Genomic DNA, 18,410 nt, shown 5'->3' with positions numbered 1-18,410 from the left:
GCATCAAATTCTAAAGTTAATGATTATTTTCACACAAAAAAATGTTTATCAGTTTGAACATCAAATATGTTGTCTTTGTAGCATATTCAACTGAATATGGGTTGAAAATGATTCGCAAATCATTGTATTCCGTTTATATTTACATCTAACACAATTTCCCAACTCCTATGGAAACGGGGTTTGTACACGTGTACCCCATCTATATCAATGGATAGATTGTGCATGTGTATACCTCATGTGCCCTTGATTGTGCGCGTGTCCCTCATGTGTCCCTTCCCAGCAGGCACAAGACATTGATGCAACGTTGATTATATTTTAAATTACTTTGAAACAACGTTGCAAAATAGTTGTATTTGTAAATTGAGACAATGTTGATGTCCAACGTTGGATCCACGTTGTTGGTTGGGAAATGACCAAATTTCAAAAGGTCAAATAAACGTCACAACCTGACGTTGAATAAACGTGGTCAAAAAGCATGTTGTTTCAACGTTGTATTCGTGTTGTAGAATATTGGTTGGGAAACTACCCAAAATTCACTGGTCAAATCAACCATTGATTAAACGTCAAATAGCATGTTTCAACGTTATGTTTGAGTTGCCCAACGTCAGGACCAAAGTCAACGTTTTGCTGCTGGGTTGATGCCCTTAAATCCCCCGTCTGTTTAAAATTAGGGATGTCCGATAATGGCTTTTTGCCGATATCCGATAGTCCGATATTGTCCAACTCTTTAATTACTGATACCGATATCAACCGATATATGCAGTCGTGGAATTAACACATTATTATGCCTAATTTGGACAACCAGGTATGGTGAAGATAAGGTACTTTTAAAAAAAATTCATAAAATAAGATAAATAAATTAAAAACATTTTCTTGAATAAAAAAGAAAGTAAAACAATATAAAAACAGTTACATAGAAACTAGTAATTAATGAAAATGAGTAAAATTAACTGTTAAAGGTTAGTACTATTAGTGGACCAGCAGCACGCACAATCATGTGTGCTTACGGACTGTATCCCTTGCAGACTGTATTGATATATATTGATATATAATGTAGGAACCAGAATATTAATAACAGAAAGAAACAACCCTTTTGTGTGGATGAGTGTAAATGGGGGAGGGAGGTTTTTTGGGTTGGTGCACTAATTGTAAGTGTAAGTGTATCTTGTGTTTTTTATGTTGATTTAATAAAAAAAAACGATAATAAAAAAAAACGATACCGATAATTTCCGATATTACATTTTAACGCGTTTATCCCTGCCGATATTATCGGACATCTCTATTTAAAATTGATAAATTGTGCAAGTGTTCCTCATGTGCCCTCAATTGTGCATGTGTACCTTGTGCCCTTAATTGTACATGTGTACACCATCTGTGGATCTATAAATTCTGCACGTGTTCCGAATGTGTCTCCCGATAGTCTCATGTACCCTCGATTGTGCACGAGTACCTCACATTCGATTGTGCATGTTTACTTTGTGCCCTGTGCACGAGTACCTCACATTCGATTGTGCATGTTTACTCTTGTGCCCTTAATTGTACATGTGTACACCATCTGTGGATCTATAAATTCTGCACGTGTTCCGAATGTGTCTCCCGATAGTCTCATGTACCCTCGATTGTGCACGAGTACCTCACATTCGATTGTGCATGTTTACTTTGTGCCCTGTGCACGAGTACCTCACATTCGATTGTGCATGTTTACTCTTGTGCCCTTAATTGTACATGTGTACACCATCTGTGGATCTATAAATTCTGCACGTGTTCCGAATGTGTCTCTCGATAGTCTCATGTACCCTCGATTGTGCACGAGTACCTCACATTCGATTGTGCATGTTTACTTTGTGCCCTGTGCACGAGTACCTCACATTCGATTGTGCATGTTTACTTTGTGCCCTTAATTGCACATGTGTCCCCCATCTGTTTAAAACGGATAAATTGTGCATGTGTCCCTAATGTGTGTCCCTCGATAGTCTCATGTGCCCTCGATTGTGCAAGTGTACCTCGTGCCCTTAATTGCACATTTGTGTCCCCCATCTATTTAACATGGATAAATTGTGCACGTGTTCCTCATGTGCCCTTGATTGTGCATGTGTACCTGGGGTGGTGTGGCTCTGATGGTAGCGCGGCAGACCAGAAACTTGAGGGTCCAATCCAGCTTTTGCCATCCGAGTCACTGCCGCAGTGTCCTTGGGCAAGACCTTTTTACCCACCTTGCTCCCAGTGCCATTGACACGGGTGTAAATGTAGCTTAAATGCAGATGATGGGTTTCTCGATGCAAAATTGCTTTTGAGTTACTAGAGAAAAAGCGTTATATAAATAGTTCACTTCACTATCTGATGTGCTGATGTTCCCTATTGTCAGTGGACATTGGAATATGGATGTGTAGCTCACGTTGTGTGGCCTGCTCAAAATGGACAAGAATGCAAGAGCTCCACTTTTATCCATCAAACATATTTGAACTATTTCTCCCCCGCAGATGACGCTCGCTATGCCTTCAAACTCCAACTCCCCGTTTTGAAGTCGTGAGCAGGAATGTGAGCGACGACAAGATGCCTGTCATGCCGTAAATTCTGCCAGCAGGTCAGCAGTGCACACGCTACGCAACATCATTAAGAGTCCGATACAAGACTTCCATTCAAATTCAGCCCTTTTTGTTTTAAAAGCACAATCAGGTTTTGGTGTAATGTTTTTTTTTTGTTCATTATGTTTGGAGTTGGCAGTGGTGTTTAATAGTTCCCCATCTCATAACCAAATCATTTGAAACAGCTTAGTGGGATCTATTACACTATATGTAAAGCGCACTTTTTGCAGACCTGGCTCACAAACTCTATGTTTGTTATTTTATTATTTAATTTCAAAAAAGTTGGCATTTTGTCACGTCAAGTCATTAAAGGACATGAGCTAAATGCAACTAGGAATTTAATCAAAGTGTCTTTGAGTATGTAAAAAAAAAAGTACTATTAGATGTTTGCATAATTAGATAAGAAAACGCAATAAACTAGATGAGGCAATTCCCAAAGGAATTGCGTGTGAGTGCTGAAGTTGAACTGAAATGCTGATAGAATGTAGTATGGATGTAAGAATAGTTTGAATGTGGAAGAGTTTAAATTTTCAAGAAAACCGGAATTTGGTTTGGAACTTGGGTAAGTGTTATGTCCAGGATGAATGGAATGCGTTGGTGTTGGAATGGTTTGAATAGGTTGAAAAATGTGGATATGGTGGAAGTTTGAAAAATGGCCAATTCATTTTGAATGGGGAAAATTCTAGGAAATCCGGGGATTTTTTTTTAGAATTGTTGAAGGAGAGCACACAATTCCTGAACAGGCTGAATATTTTGAAGTTGGGACGATTTAAATTAGATGAAACATTTAGGAGTTGTGGAATTTTGAAAAATGTCCCATTCATTTCAATGGGAATTTCATTAAAAAAATAGGAATTCTGGGAAAAGAGGGAATTTTTTTTTTAAATGGTGAAAAACTTTTCATGTTCTGATTGGTTGGTGTTGGGATTTTTCAAAACGGTCGAGAAATGTTGAAGTAGTAACATTTTTAATTGAGAAATGGTACTACGGAATTCCTTGGAATTTCGGGAAAACCGGGATTTTTTCCAAGTTCAAAAAACAACTTTGTTTTTTGTGCTGATTAAGAGGAATGGTTTGACGGTGGAACGGTTGAAGTAGGTCTTCATTATGACACTTGTATAAGACTTTGAAAGTCATTTTGATAGTAGTCTAATATAGCTAACATAGACACTTACATCATGTGTTGCCTTCATTATAACACTTATATAATAAGACTTTTAAAGTCATTTTGATAGTAGTCTAATATAGCTAACAGACACATCATGTGTTGCCTTCATTATAACACTTAAGACTTTTAAAGTAATTTTGTGATTAGTCTAACATAGCTAACATAGACACTTACATCATGTGTTGCCTTCATTATAACACTTATATAATAAGACTTTTAAAGTAATTTTGATAGTAGTCCAATATAGCTAACATAGACACTTACATCATGTGTTGCCTTCATTATAACACTTATATAATAAGACTTTGAAAGTCATTTTGATAGTAGTCTAATATAGCTAACAGACACTTACATCATGTGTTGCCTTCATTATAACACTTATATAATAAGACTTTTAAAGTAATTTTGATAGTAGTCCAATATAGCTAACATAGACACTTACATCATGTGTTGCCTTCATTATAACACTTATATAATAAGACTTTGAAAGTCATTTTGATAGTAGTCTAATATAGCTAACAGACACTTACATCATGTGTTGCCTTCATTATAACACTTATATAATAAGACTTTTAAAGTAATTTTGATAGTAGTCCAATATAGCTAACATAGACACTTACATCATGTGTTGCCTTCATTATAACACTTATATAATAAGACTTTGAAAGTCATTTTGATAGTAGTCTAATATAGCTAACAGACACTTACATCATGTGTTGCCTTCATTATAACACTTATATAATAAGACTTTTAAAGTCATTTTGATAGTAGTCCAATATAGCTAACATAGACACTTACATCATGTGTTGCCTTCATTATAACACTTATATAATAAGACTTTGAAAGTCATTTTGATAGTAGTCTAATATAGCTAACAGACACTTACATCATGTGTTGCCTTCATTATAACACTTATATAATAAGACTTTTAAAGTCATTTTGATAGTAGTCTAATATAGCTAACAGACACATCATGTGTTGCCTTCATTATAACACTTAAGACTTTTAAAGTAATTTTGATAGTAGTCCAATATAGCTAACATAGACACTTACATCATGTGTTGCCTTCATTATAACACTTATATAATAATACTTTTAAAGTAATTTTGATAGTAGTCCAATATATGTAACATAGACACTTACATCATGTGTTGCCTTCATTATAACACTTTTATAATAACACTTTTAAAGTCATTTTGATAGTAGTCTAATATAGCTAACAGACACTTACATCATGTGTTGCCTTCATTATAACACTTATATAATAAGACTTTTAAAGTCATTTTGATAGTAGTCTAATATAGCTAACAGACACATCATGTGTTGCCTTCATTATAACACTTAAGACTTTTAAAGTAATTTTGATAGTAGTCCAATATAGCTAACATAGACACTTACATCATGTGTTGCCTTCATTATAACACTTATATAATAATACTTTTAAAGTAATTTTGATAGTAGTCCAATATATGTAACATAGACACTTACATCATGTGTTGCCTTCATTATAACACTTTTATAATAACACTTTTAAAGTCATTTTGATAGTAGTCTAATATAGCTCACAGACACATCATGTGTTGCCTTCATTATAACCCTTATATAAGACTTTTAAAGTCATTTTGATATTAGTCTAACATAGCTAATATAGACACTTACATCATGTGTTGCCTTCATTATAACACTTATAGACGGCTTTTCATTTTTTTGCGGCTCCAGACAGATATTTTTTCTTTCAACATTTTGGGTTGCCGACCCCTGGACTAGATGGAGCCTGCGTACCACTAGTGGTGCCCGTACTAAAGTAACTAAAGACACAATGCAGTATTTGTTGTACTTTTTGCAATACTGCTTTTTTATTGTTGTGTACAGTATATGGACCGTACAATATATGATGTATATACACTATATTGCCAAAAGTATTTGGCCACCTGCCTTGACTCACATATGAACTTGAAGTGCCATCCCATTCCTAACCCATAGGGTTCAATATGATGTCGGTCCACCTTTTGCAGATATTACAGCTTCAACTCTTCTGGGAAGGCTGTCCACAAGGTTGCGGAGTGTGTTCATAGGAATTGTCCACCATTCTTCCAAAAGCGCATTGGTGAGGTCACACACTAATGTTGGTGGAGAAGGCCTGGCTCTCAGTCTCCGTTATAATTCATCCCAAAGATGTTCTATCGGGTTCAGGTCAGGACTCTGTGCAGGCCAGTCAAGTTCATCCACATCAGACTCTGTCATCCATGTCTTTATGGACCTTGTCATGTTGGAAGAGGAAGGGGCCCACTCCAAACTGTTCCCACAAGGTTGGGAGCATGGAATTGTCCAAAATGTTTTGATATCCTGGAGCATTCAAAGTTCCTTTCGCTGGAACTAAGGGGCCAAGCCCAGCTCCTGAAAAACAACCCAACACCATAATTCTGATCATTTGGATGGGTGGCCGAATACTTTTGGCAATATAGTGTATGTTCCATCACACAAACCTCCTGCTGTGCCCCGCCCACCATGACCTCACGTCTTGTCTCTTTGATGTTTTTGGTATACACTCTTTTTCTGCTTAGACGGGCATGATGGACCCACTTGATTAGGGACGCTAATCTGTTAGTGTGGTGTCGTCATCAGCACTTTGCTGTGGAAACGCAGCGACCATGAGGGCGCAAGACGGTGGAAAGTTTTTCCGCTGATCCCTGCATCCCCCCCCAAAAAAAGTTGCATAAATAAGAGCGAGGCAGCCCATTTAGGCGACTAGACGCAGCGCATCCGACAGGTACAGTAATGTATGAGACTTTGTCCTCCAACTCCTTCTTAAACCTAACAACTCTGCTTTCTGTTGACTTTTGTCAGAAACAATGGAGGCCGCAATCTTGACTTTGGTCAGCCAGTTCAAGGCGTATGCAGGAAACGACGGCGCCGCCAACACTTTGAGCAAAGACGAGTTCCACAGCCTGCTCACCTCTCAGCTGCCCAACTATGTCAAGGTAACAAAAGTCCTGTTGGCACTTCCTTTTCTCCATATTTGGTCTCTTCAGCTTCAGTCAACAATGATCACTATTTATTACTGGGTGTAATAGAGCAGTGTTTTTCAACCACTGTGCCGCGCCACACTAGTGTGCCGTGAGATACAGTCGGGTGTGCCGTGGGAGATTATCTAATTTCACCTATTTGGGTTAAAAAATATTTTTTGCAAACCAGTAATTATAGTCTGCAAATGATGTGTTGTTGTTGAGTGGTCGGTGCGGTCTAGAGCTCGGCAGAGTAACCGTGTAATACTCTTCCATATCAGTAGGTGGCAGCCGGTAACTAATTGCTTTTTAGATGTCGGAAATAGCGGGAGGCAGCGTGCAGGTAAAAAGGTGTCTAATGCTTAAACCAAAAATAAACAAAAAGGTGAGTGCCGCTAAGAAAAGGCATTGAAGCTTAAGGAAGGCTATGCAGAACGAAACTAAAACTGAACTGGCTACAAAAACAACAAAAAAAACAGAATGCTGGACGACAGCAAAGACTTACTGTGGAGCAAAGATGGCGTCCACAACAGGGGCGTCACTAGCTTTTAAGGACAGGGGGGGCTTAGCCCCCAGGAGATGCACAGGACGCGAGCGAACGTAGCGCACGAGCACAAAACTTCACAAACGGCTAACAAAGACTTAGAAATTATTCATTGTTATTATTATTTAAAAAATGCACGGGACGAAATGAAATGCTCCCCGGGACGATGGCTTTTAACCATTTTTTTTCTTTTTCTTTTAATGTATTTATTAATTTGACATTTTATATTAAATGTCTTGGTTTTTCCTCCCTCTGAAAATCCTATGAAATGTTTACCAAGCCATTCTATAACAATACAACAGCTATTAATGTAACAATACAATAAAACAAATATATTTAATGTTTTTTTCATTGTTTTAACATTAGACTAATGTATATTACTTTATATAGATTCTACAAGAGTGATGTGGGCATTTTCTGTATGAACAAGTCCAAGGACCGCAAGCAAGGTCGCAGAGAAAATGCGGACTGGATTTTGAGTGATGTCGGCATTTTCTATATGAACAAGTGGAATGGATTGGATACCGACACAGTAAAGGGGCTCTCTACCTTAAAGTACCAATTGTCACACACACACACACTAGGTGTGGTGAAATGTGTCCTCTGCATTTGACCCATCCCCTTGTTCACCCCCTGGGAGGTGAGGGGAGCAGTGGGCAGCAGCGGTGCCGCGCCCGGGAATAATCTTTGGTGATTTACGCTATGAAGTGAGGGGAAACTGAGTGAATAATGACAGTTTATATGATTATTTATTTAAACTCATATTCGGGCCACTTTATAATGAATATGTCGGCATGTATTTGTAAAAAAAAAAAAAAAAAATTATATATATATATATATATATATATATATTAGAGATGCGCGGTTTGCGGACACAACTGCGGAGTCCGCGGATTATCCGCGGATCGGGCGGATGAAATTAAAAAAAATAAGATTTTATCCGCTCGCGGGTCGGGTCGGGCGGATTAATTAGATATTTTTTTTTGTTTTGTTTTTTTTGTTTGTTTTTTTGCGGGTGGCAGTTAAAACAATTGGGAAATATATATACATAGTTAAATGTTGTTACCCACATACGAAAAACGAGCAGGCACCTGCAGCATATGCCACAACAGAAGAAAAAAAAAGAAAAGAGATGGACACTTTTACGGAGCGGAGAAGGGACGCCTCGCCGGGGTCCGGGACCGAGGCCCCTTCCCCCGAGAGGGCCCCACCGGGAGCCGTAGCTGAGGCGATCCGCGAGAAGGGCCCGACGCACGTCCAGGGTCACTACCGCGCCCACCGCACCGACACCCCGCCTCGTCCGCTTTCGCCGCTGCCGGCGTCACGCGCAGCAGGTAAGCAGCTTACCTGCCCGCCACCCCCGTGGCCGGGGGCTCGTAACATGGGTCACTCCGCGCGCTCCGCCCGCGCAGCTTACCTGCTTGCCACCCCTGTTGCCGGGGGCGCGTAACAGGGGTCACTCCGCGCACAGTGCGCTCACGAAAGGGGTGGGGCTCACCCTGGTTGATATAGAGAGCAGGACGGTGGCCATGGAATTTCATTTAAGGTTTGTGATAAACCATCAAACTCATTCGTTAAAAGGACTCTATAGTAATATAAAGCGAAATTTTCTGGACATTATCATGCAAGAAAAGTTTATTTTTGGGATCGCGATCACCGCGTAATGATTTTTAAAGGTTGCATTACATTATTAACTGTCCCATGTGATCAGCCAGTGCGATTGGAAGTCCATGCTCAATTATTGCCTCCGTAAATAAAACTTCAGTACTTATCACATCCAAAGAATCTGTTTGGGCGACGAAAAACGTTGAAAGTTTTCCACTTGTATCGCTAGCAACGGCATTAGACTTGTGTTTTTTTGTCCCAACGTGGTCTTTTACATCGCTAATTCCTCCGTGTCCGATCGAAAAATTTTGTCTGCACAAGGTGCAATTCGCGTAGTTTTCACCCTTTTTTTTTTTTTTTTTAATTAATATTAGATATATAACAACGGGCGGATGGCGGGCGGATGCAGTTTTGATCAAACGTTACATCGGGTGGATGGCGGATGGATGACGACTTTCTGACGCGGTTGCGGATGAGATAAATTGCCTATCCGCGCATCTCTAATATATATATATATATATATATATATATATATATATATATATATATATATATATATATATAAATAACACAAAATTATTTAGGGGGGCTTTAGAATATTTTAGGGGGGCTTGAGCCCCCCTAAAATAGGCCTAACAACGCCAATGGCGGCAACCATAACTGCAATGTGGCCCCTGGTTTAGAAGGACAAAATATTAGGAACCGCCCTTTTTATCCGTATAATATTGTGCATGTGAGTTACCGCAGATGGCCACTAGATGGCAACATGTTGCCATGAATCGCACGAATGACGAGAAAGGTCTTTTGTATTACCGTTCCTCTTTGTGTCCCTCTTCCCGGTCCAGGACTCCGGAGCGCCCGACTTCGTGGGCCGCCTCATGTCCTCCCTGGACGAGAACGACGACGGCGAGCTGACCTTTGCCGAGTTCTGGCAGCTGATCGGGAAGCTGGCGAGCAAGCAGGGCGGCTTCAGTCCGTCGTAGAGACGATGTGGCTAATTACTCGGGGCCGGCATTTGCTGATTGCAGCTCAGCTGAATTAAAGTCTTCATTGTCTGGGAGCCTCCTGTCATTCATTGGTCGGATTACAGCCTTGATTTAGGACCAGCGCGGTCATCTGATACATGCTCCACTGCTCCCACGACACCAACTTTCTTGTTCCACGCAGCGTCACACACAATACCTGCTGGCGCCCATTACTAAAAATATCCGCCATGTTGTTTTGGTGTCTGGTTTGTCGTCCGCACGGGAAATATTACCCAATGTCATGTTTTTATTATTTACACCACAACATTGGGGGTGACCAAACAGTGGCCCGCGGGCCTGTTAGCGGCCCACTGGTGTTTTTTAGTCTGCGACGAGAACGCTACATAGCAGGATTAGGAAACCCAAAAATATGTATATCATACATAAAGGTCTAAGTGTACAATCCAAGAAAAAACAAATTATTTCATGAGTAAAAAAAAAATTAAACACTAAAAAATGTTGGGTTAAAAAGCTTAAGGAACGAAACTAAAACTGAACTGGCTACAAAGTAAACAAAAACAGAATGCTGGACGACAGCAAAGACTTACTGTGGAACTAAGACGGTGTCAATACAATGTACCGTATTTTCCGCACTATAAGGCGCACCTAAAAACCACAAATTTTCTCAAAAGCTAACAGTGCGCCTTATAACCCGGTGCGCTTTATTACGATTCATTTTCATAAAGTTTCGATCTCGCAACTTCGGTAAACAGCCGCCATCTTTTTTCCCGGTAGAACAGGAAGCGCTTCTTCTTCTACGCAAGCAACCGCCAAGGTAAGCACCCGCCCCCATAGAACAGGAAGCGCTACCGCCAGCCCCCGGAAGAAAAAGAAGCGCGCGGATATTTCGTTTCATTTCCTTTGTGTGTCTACATCTGTAAAGACCAGACTACAAAATGGCTCCTACTAAACGACACGCTTATAACGCAGAATTTAAACTTAAGGCAATAAGTCATGCCGAAGAACACGGAAATAGAGCAGCAGCAAGAGAATATAACATAAATGAATCAATGGTGCGTAGGTGGAGGAAGCAAGAAGATGACCTGCGCCAGGTAAAGAAGACAAAACAGAGTTTCCGAGGGAACAAAGCACGATGGCAACAGTTGGAGGACGAACTCGAACAGTGGGTTGTTGAGCAGAGAGCAGCAAGCAGAAGTGTCAGCACCATCACTATTCGAATGAAGGCAACAACGCTAGCAAGCGAACTTCACCTGGATGATTTTAAAGGTGGTGCTTCTTGGTGTTTCCGGTTTATGAAAAGACGCAATCTCTCCATCCGCACACGGACCACTATTTCACAGCAACTGCCTAACGACTTTAAAGAAAAGCTGGCTACTTTCCGTGCATATTGTAAAAAGAAGATAGCGGAAAAAAAGATCCGGCCAGAGAACATTATCAACATGGACGAGGTTCCACTGACTTTTGATATTCCTGTGAACCGCACTGTTGATACAACGGGAGCACGTACGGTGAATATTCGCACCACAGGGAATGAGAAGTCGTCCTTCACTGTGGTTCTAGCTTGCCATGCTAATGGCCAGAAACTTCCTCCCATGGTGATATTCAAAAGGAAGACCTTGCCAAAAGAGACCTTTCCAGCCGGCGTCATCATAAAAGCTAACTCGAAGGGATGGATGGATGAAGAAAAGATGAGCGAGTGGTTAAGGGAAGTTTACGCGAAGAGGCCGGGTGGCTTTTTTCACACAGCTCCGTCCATGTTGATATACGACTCTATGCGCGCCCACATCACAGATGGTGTCAAAAAACAAGTGAAGCACACAAATACAACACTCGCCGTCATTCCGGGTGGATTAACCAAAGAACTCCAACCGCTGGATATTGGTGTCAACAGGGCATTCAAATCACGAGTGCGAACGGCGTGGGAAAAATGGATGACCGAAGGCGAACACACCTTCACTAAGACGGGCAGACAGCGCCGGACGACATACGCCAACATCTGCCAGTGGATCGTAAATGCCTGGGCAGATATTTCGGTCACAACTGTGGTCCGAGCTTTCCGGAAGGCAGGATTCACAGAACTGCTGCACAACAACAGCGACACTGAATCCGATGACTTCGAAGAGACGGAGCCGGCCATTTTGGAACCCACGCTTGCGCAACTTTTCAATTCGGACACCGAAGACGAAGAATTCGAAGGATTTACGAATGAAGAATAACTTCAGAAAGTGAGCGCTATGTTTATTTTGTGTGTTGTGACATTAACGTTCGAGCAACATTATGTTGCTATTGCTCTACACCATTTTGAATTTTACTATGTTTGTGATTGCACATTTGTACATTTTGGGACAGAGTTGTTAGAACGCTGGTTTTCAATATATTATTAAAGTTTGACTGAACTATCTGACTGTTTTTTTGACATTCACTTTAGCGCAGCGTAGGCGCGGCTTATAGTCCGGGGCGGCTTATTGGTGGACAAAATTATGAAATATGTAATTCATAGAAGGTGCGGCTAATAATCCGGTGCGCCTTATAGTGCGGAAAATACGGTACATCCGAACATGACTTGACAATCAACAATGTCCCCACAAACAAGGTTAAAAAACAACTGAAATATTCTTGATTGCTAAAACAAAGTAGATGCGGGAAATATCGCTCAAAAGGAAGACATGAAACTGCTACAGGAAAATACCGAAAAAAGCCACCAAAATAGGAGCGCAAGACAAGAATTAAAACACTGCACACAGGAAAAGAGCAAAAAACTCCAAATAAGTCAGGGGGTGATGTGACAGGTGGTGACAGTACACCTACTTTGAGACAAGAGCTATAGTGATCCATGGTTGGTTATGGTTTAAAGTCATATCCTACAATTGCGAGAACGACTTTTTACTGTCTACTGAGTTTCGTTTTTTAATGATTTCTGCTGGTGGTGTGCCTACGCATTTTTTTCTACGCAAAAAATGTGCCTTGGCTCAAAAAAGGTTGAAAAACACTGTAGAGGACCATGTGATTTCTTCCAGCCAATCAGTGACAATCACTAAAAAATTACCCAATTGCTGGTTCAGAAAAGGATGAACCTCTTATTTTGAGTTATTTTAACTCAACATTTTGGGTTAATTTTTGCAACCCAACATTCGTGTTGAATTATTTAAGCAAAAAGTCGAGTTATGACAACCAAACTATTGGGTTGAATGATTTAACCCAAAAGTTGAGTTACGCTAACTCAATGTCCGGGGGTTGTAAATAATGTTGAGATTAATCCATAATAAATTCCCTCCAAGAAAAAAGTAACTTTTTAATAAAGAAAAAAAGCCTTTGTGTTACTCGTTGAAAAACAACCCAAAAATGGTTCATAATTTTGAAAACCCAGAAATTAAGTTAAAATAATACCCTTATAACTCAAAAATGTAACCCAACACTAACAACTCATAAATTGGGTTATCGAAATAACCCAGTACACACCAAAAAAATATTGGGTTAAAAAATAACCCAATTTTAACCCGACTGCTGGTTCAGAAAAGGACAAACCCATTATTTGAGTTATTTTAACTCAACATTTTGGGTTAATTTTTTCAACCCAACTTTTGCGCTGAATTATTTCACCAAAAAGTTGAGTTATGATAACTTAGTGTTGGGTTATTCCCAATCAAACTACCGGGTTGAATTATTTAACTCAGAAATTGAGTTATGCTAACTCAATGTTGGGTGATTGTAAATAATGTTAATGAGATTAATCCATAATAAAATTCCCTTCAAGAAAAAAGTAACTTTTTAATCTAAAAAAAAAAAAGCCCTTTACCCAAAAATGTGTTACTCGTTGAAAAACAACCCAAACATGGTTCATAATTTTAAAAACCCAGAAATTGAGTTAAAATAATACCCTTATAACCCAAAAAATGGATTGCCATTCATAAAAAAATAACTCAAAAATGTAACCCAACACTAGCAACTCATAAATTGGGTTATCAAAACAACCCAGAAATTTTAGTGTGTGTGAGATTGAAATTGTATTTTAAATTGAAACTATTACGACTTTTAGAAAATTTTGACTTTTTATTTAAACTTTAACACTTTTTTTTGTCTGAAATATGCATCTTTGTTTAACTTCCTGGCTGTTGTATACTATGACTTTGTTATCATTCAGTTATGTAAATTTTTCTCAAAATATTTATTTTTTTCAAATATTTTTTAAATATATGCTATTATTGGTGGGAGATTATTGACTTTTTTTCCTGAAATTATTTAAAAAATGCTTAAAAATAAAACATTTCTTCAATTTAAAAAAATACATCGTACACAACCTTTCTGGAAAATATTCAGCTTTTGTGTCAAAAATATATTGTTTAAAAATATATTTGTTAAAGTCTTTTATTTATTTAATTTAGTCGAAAATATGTAACTTTATTCTTGATACAGTCTGATTTTTTCTTCAATAGGTTAAAAATTCTGTCTCCAAATATTCCAAATATAGGTTTTAGTATAACATCCTGTCTGTTTTTCTTAAGAAAACAATATAGAACTTTATTCTCATTAAATGTTGGCCGTTGTTCTTGAATATATTTTGAAATTTAAAAAAAAAAAGATTTAAAGTTTTTTTTGTCTTTTATTGCTGTAAAATGATGATGTTTTTGTCTTAAAATTATTTGAAAATAATGGTTTGTTAAATATATATATATATATATATATATATATATATATATATATATATATATATTCGTATAGACTTTCCTGAAAAGTACTCCGCTTTTTTCTCAAAAAAATATATAAGAAAATTTCATCTATTTAATTTATTTTCTCTAAATATGCAACTTTCTTTTTTAGGGATCGCAACCTTTTTTTCCCTCAAAGGGTTGTACTTATTTATCTATAAAACTTTTTGTAATACAAAAATGTTCTTCTCATAAATATATTTGGAAAAAAAATTCTCACAAAAAAACGTCGGTTTCTCTTGAAAATAGTGTATATTTATCAATGAAAACATTGTAATTATTGAAAATGTTTTTGAAATGTATTTAAGATGTGTTTTTTTTAATCATATAAAAATCCACAAAAGTGTATATATTACTAAGATTATGACTTGATACACATTGTTTGATACATTTATTCTCAAATTTGTATATATTTATACACTACAAAGTATTTGGCCACTTGCCTTTTCTCACATATGAACTTGAAGTGCCATCCCATGGAATTGTCCAAAATATTTTGGTATCCTGGAGCATTCAAAGTTCCTTTCACTGGAACAAAGGGGCCAAGCCCAACTCCTGAAAAACAACCCCACACCATAATACCTCTTCCACCAAATTTCACACTCGGCACAATGCAGTCCGAAATGTAGCGTTCTCCTTGCAACCTCCAAACCCAGACTGGTCCATCAGATTGCCAGATGGAAAAGCGTGATTCATCATTCCAGAGAAGGTGTCTCCACTCCTCTAGAGTACAGTGGTGACGTGCTTTACACCACTGCATCCGACGCTTTGCACTGGACTTGGTGATGTATGGCTTAGAGGCAGCTGCTCGGCCATGGAAACCCATTCCATGAAGCTCTATGCGTACGTGGGCTAATTGGAAGGCCACATGAAGTTTGGAGCTCTGTAGCAACTGACTGTGCAGAAAGCCTTTGCACTATGCGCTCCAGCATCTGCTGACCCCTCTCTGTCAGTTTACGTGGCCTACCACTTGGTGGCTGACTTGCTGTTGTTCCCAAACTCCTCACTTTTCTTATAATAAAGTTGACTTTGGAATATTTAGAAGCGAGGAAATTTCACAACTGGATTTGTTGCACAGGTGGCATCCAAAGACAGTTCCACGCTGGAAATCACTGAGAGCGGCCCATTCTTTCACAAATGTTTGTACAAACCCCGTTTCCATATGAGTCGGGAAATTGTGTTAGATGTAAATATAAACGGAATACAATGATTTGCACATCCTTTTCAACCCATATTCAATTGAATGCACTACAAAGACAAGATATTTAATGTTCAAACTCATAAACTTTTTTTTTTTTTTGCAAATAATAATTAACTTAGAATTTCATGACTGCAACACGTGCCAAAGTAGTTGGGAAAGGGCATGTTCACCACTGTGTTACATGGCCTTTCCTTTTTACAACACTCAGTAAACATTTGAGAACTGAGGAGACACATTTTTTAAGCTTCTCAGGTGGAATTCTTTCCCATTCTTGCTTGACGTACAGCTTAAGTTGTTCAACAGTCCGGGTGTCTCCGTTGTGGTATTTTAGGCTTCATAATGCGCCACACATTTTCAATGGGAGACAGGTCTGGACTACAGGCAGGCCAGTCTAGTACCCGCACTCTTTTACTATGAAGCCACGTTGATGTAACACGTGGCTTGACATTGTCTTGCTGAAATAAGCAGGGGCGTCCATGGTAACGTTGCTAAGATGGCAACATATGTTGCTCCAAAACCTGTATGTACCTTTCAGCATTAATGGCGCCTTCACAGATGTGTAAGTTACCCATGTCTTGGGCACTAATACACCCCCATACCATCACAGATGCTGGCTTTTCAACTTTGCGCCTATAACAATCCGGATGGTTCTTTTCCTCTTTGGTCCGGAGGACACGACGTCCACAGTTTCTAAAAACAATTTGAAATGTGGACTCGTCAGATCACAGATCACTTTTCCACTTTGTATCAGTCCATCTTAGATGAGCTCAGGCCCAGCAAAGCCGACGGCGTTTCTGGGTGTTGTTGATAAACGGTTTTTGCCTTGCATAGGAGAGTTTTAACTTGCACTTACAGATGTAGCGACCAACTGTAGTTACTGACAGTGTGTTTCTGAAGTGTTCCTGAGCCTATGTGGTGATATCCTTTACACACTGATTTTGCTTGTTGATGCAGTACAGCCTGAGGGATCGAAGGTCACGGGCTTAGCTGCTTACGTGCAGTGATTTCTCCAGATTCTCTGAACCCTTTGATGATATTACGGACTGTAGATGGTGAAATCCCTAAATTCCTTGCAATAGCTGGTTGAGAAAGGTTTTTCTTAAACTGTTCAACAATTTCCTCACGCATTTGTTGACAAAGTGGTGACCCTGTTACGATCCGCTGCTCGGATCAGAGTTTGTTTATGTTTGTGTCACGTGTTTTCAGCACCTTGAGTTTAGTTTGTTTCTGTTGCCATGACGGCAGATTGTGCGCACCTGCCTCTGGTTAGTGTTCGGGACACACACCTGTTGCCCGGGCGCTAATCAGAGGGCTATTTAGTCTTTGCTCTGGCCTCACTCTGTCTGGCTTCGTAGTTTGTTCCCATACAACTGTTAACGACTACTTTGATTCTGCTAGCTTTTCACGCTATGCTATTTTTTCCTGCTAGCTCCCACGCTAGTCCTTTTGTTTTGCCTTTTGTGCTACATGCATGTTTTTTTGTTTATCCATCATATGATTTATATTTAAAATAAATCATTTTCCTACCTGCAAGCTGTGTCCAAAGCCGTCTGCATCCTTGGGAGAACCACACCCGCATCACTATGCGACCAAGTCGTTTCAGTTGTATGGGAACAAACTACGAAGCCAGACAGAGTGAGGCCAGGGCAAAGACTAAATAGCCCTCTGATTAGCGCCCGGGCAACAGGTGCGTGTCCCGAACACTAACCAGAGGCAGGTGCGCACAATCTGCCGTCATGGCAACAGAAACAAACTAAACTCAAGGTGCTGAAAACACGTGACACAAACATAAACAAACTCTGATCCGAGCAGCGGATCGTAACAGACCCTCGCCCATCCTTGTTTGTGAATGACTGTGCATTTCATGGAATCTACTTTTATACCCAATCATGGCACCCACCTGTTCCCAATTTGCCTGTTCACCTGTGGGATGTTCCAAATAAGTGTTTGATGAGCATTCCTCAACTATATCAGTATTTATTGCCACCTTTCCCAACTTCTTTGTCATGTGTTGCTGGCATCAAATTCGAAAGTTAATGATTATTTGCAACAAAAAAAAAACGTTTGTCAGTTTGAACATCAAATATCTTGTCTTTGTAGCATATTCAACTGAATATGGGTTGAAAATGATTTGCAAATCATTGTATTCCGTTTATATTTACATCTAACACAAATTCCCAACTCATATGGAAACGGGGTTTGTACAATTGAGGGCACACAAAGTACGCATGCACAATCGAATGTGCATTTTAAATAGAGCACATGTACAATTGATTAGTGATTAGGACACCTGATTCTCATCATTTGGATGGGTGGCCAAATACTTTTGGCAATATAGCGTATATTTTTAATTTTTTGGATATATTTCTTTGATCTTGAATATACACTTCTGAAAAAAAAAAAAAAAATCTTTCAAATACATGACTGTTTTTGTCAAATTATAGGACTTTTTGTATCCAATTTTTGTGTGTGACTTTTTCTGATTGAAATATGCACAATTTCTTAAAAATCTACACTTTCACTGTCAAAATATTAGTCTCAGTGGCCTAGTGGTTAGAGTGTCCGCCCTGAGATCGGTAGGTTGTGGGTTCAAACCCCAGCCGAGTCATA

General features: G+C 39.1%; 1 protein-coding gene across 1 annotated transcript; it reads left to right on the top strand.

Moving 5' to 3' along the window:
* The first annotated feature begins 6,495 nt into the window (after positions 1-6,495).
* Positions 6,496-9,962, top strand: s100a11 (S100 calcium binding protein A11). Its single transcript, XM_061931105.1, has 3 exons — positions 6,496-6,523; positions 6,601-6,734; positions 9,753-9,962. The coding sequence occupies exons 2-3, from the start codon at positions 6,606-6,608 to the stop codon at positions 9,888-9,890; spliced, it is 267 nt and encodes an 88-aa protein (XP_061787089.1). The 5' UTR covers positions 6,496-6,523; positions 6,601-6,605; the 3' UTR covers positions 9,891-9,962.
* The last annotated feature ends 8,448 nt before the right edge of the window (positions 9,963-18,410 follow it).

The sequence above is a fragment of the Nerophis lumbriciformis genome, linkage group LG37 (assembly GCF_033978685.3).
Source record: "Nerophis lumbriciformis linkage group LG37, RoL_Nlum_v2.1, whole genome shotgun sequence".
Taxonomy (NCBI): domain Eukaryota; kingdom Metazoa; phylum Chordata; class Actinopteri; order Syngnathiformes; family Syngnathidae; genus Nerophis; species Nerophis lumbriciformis.
The sequence above is the reverse complement of the archived record's forward strand: the minus strand, read 5'-3'. Positions and strand labels throughout refer to the sequence as shown.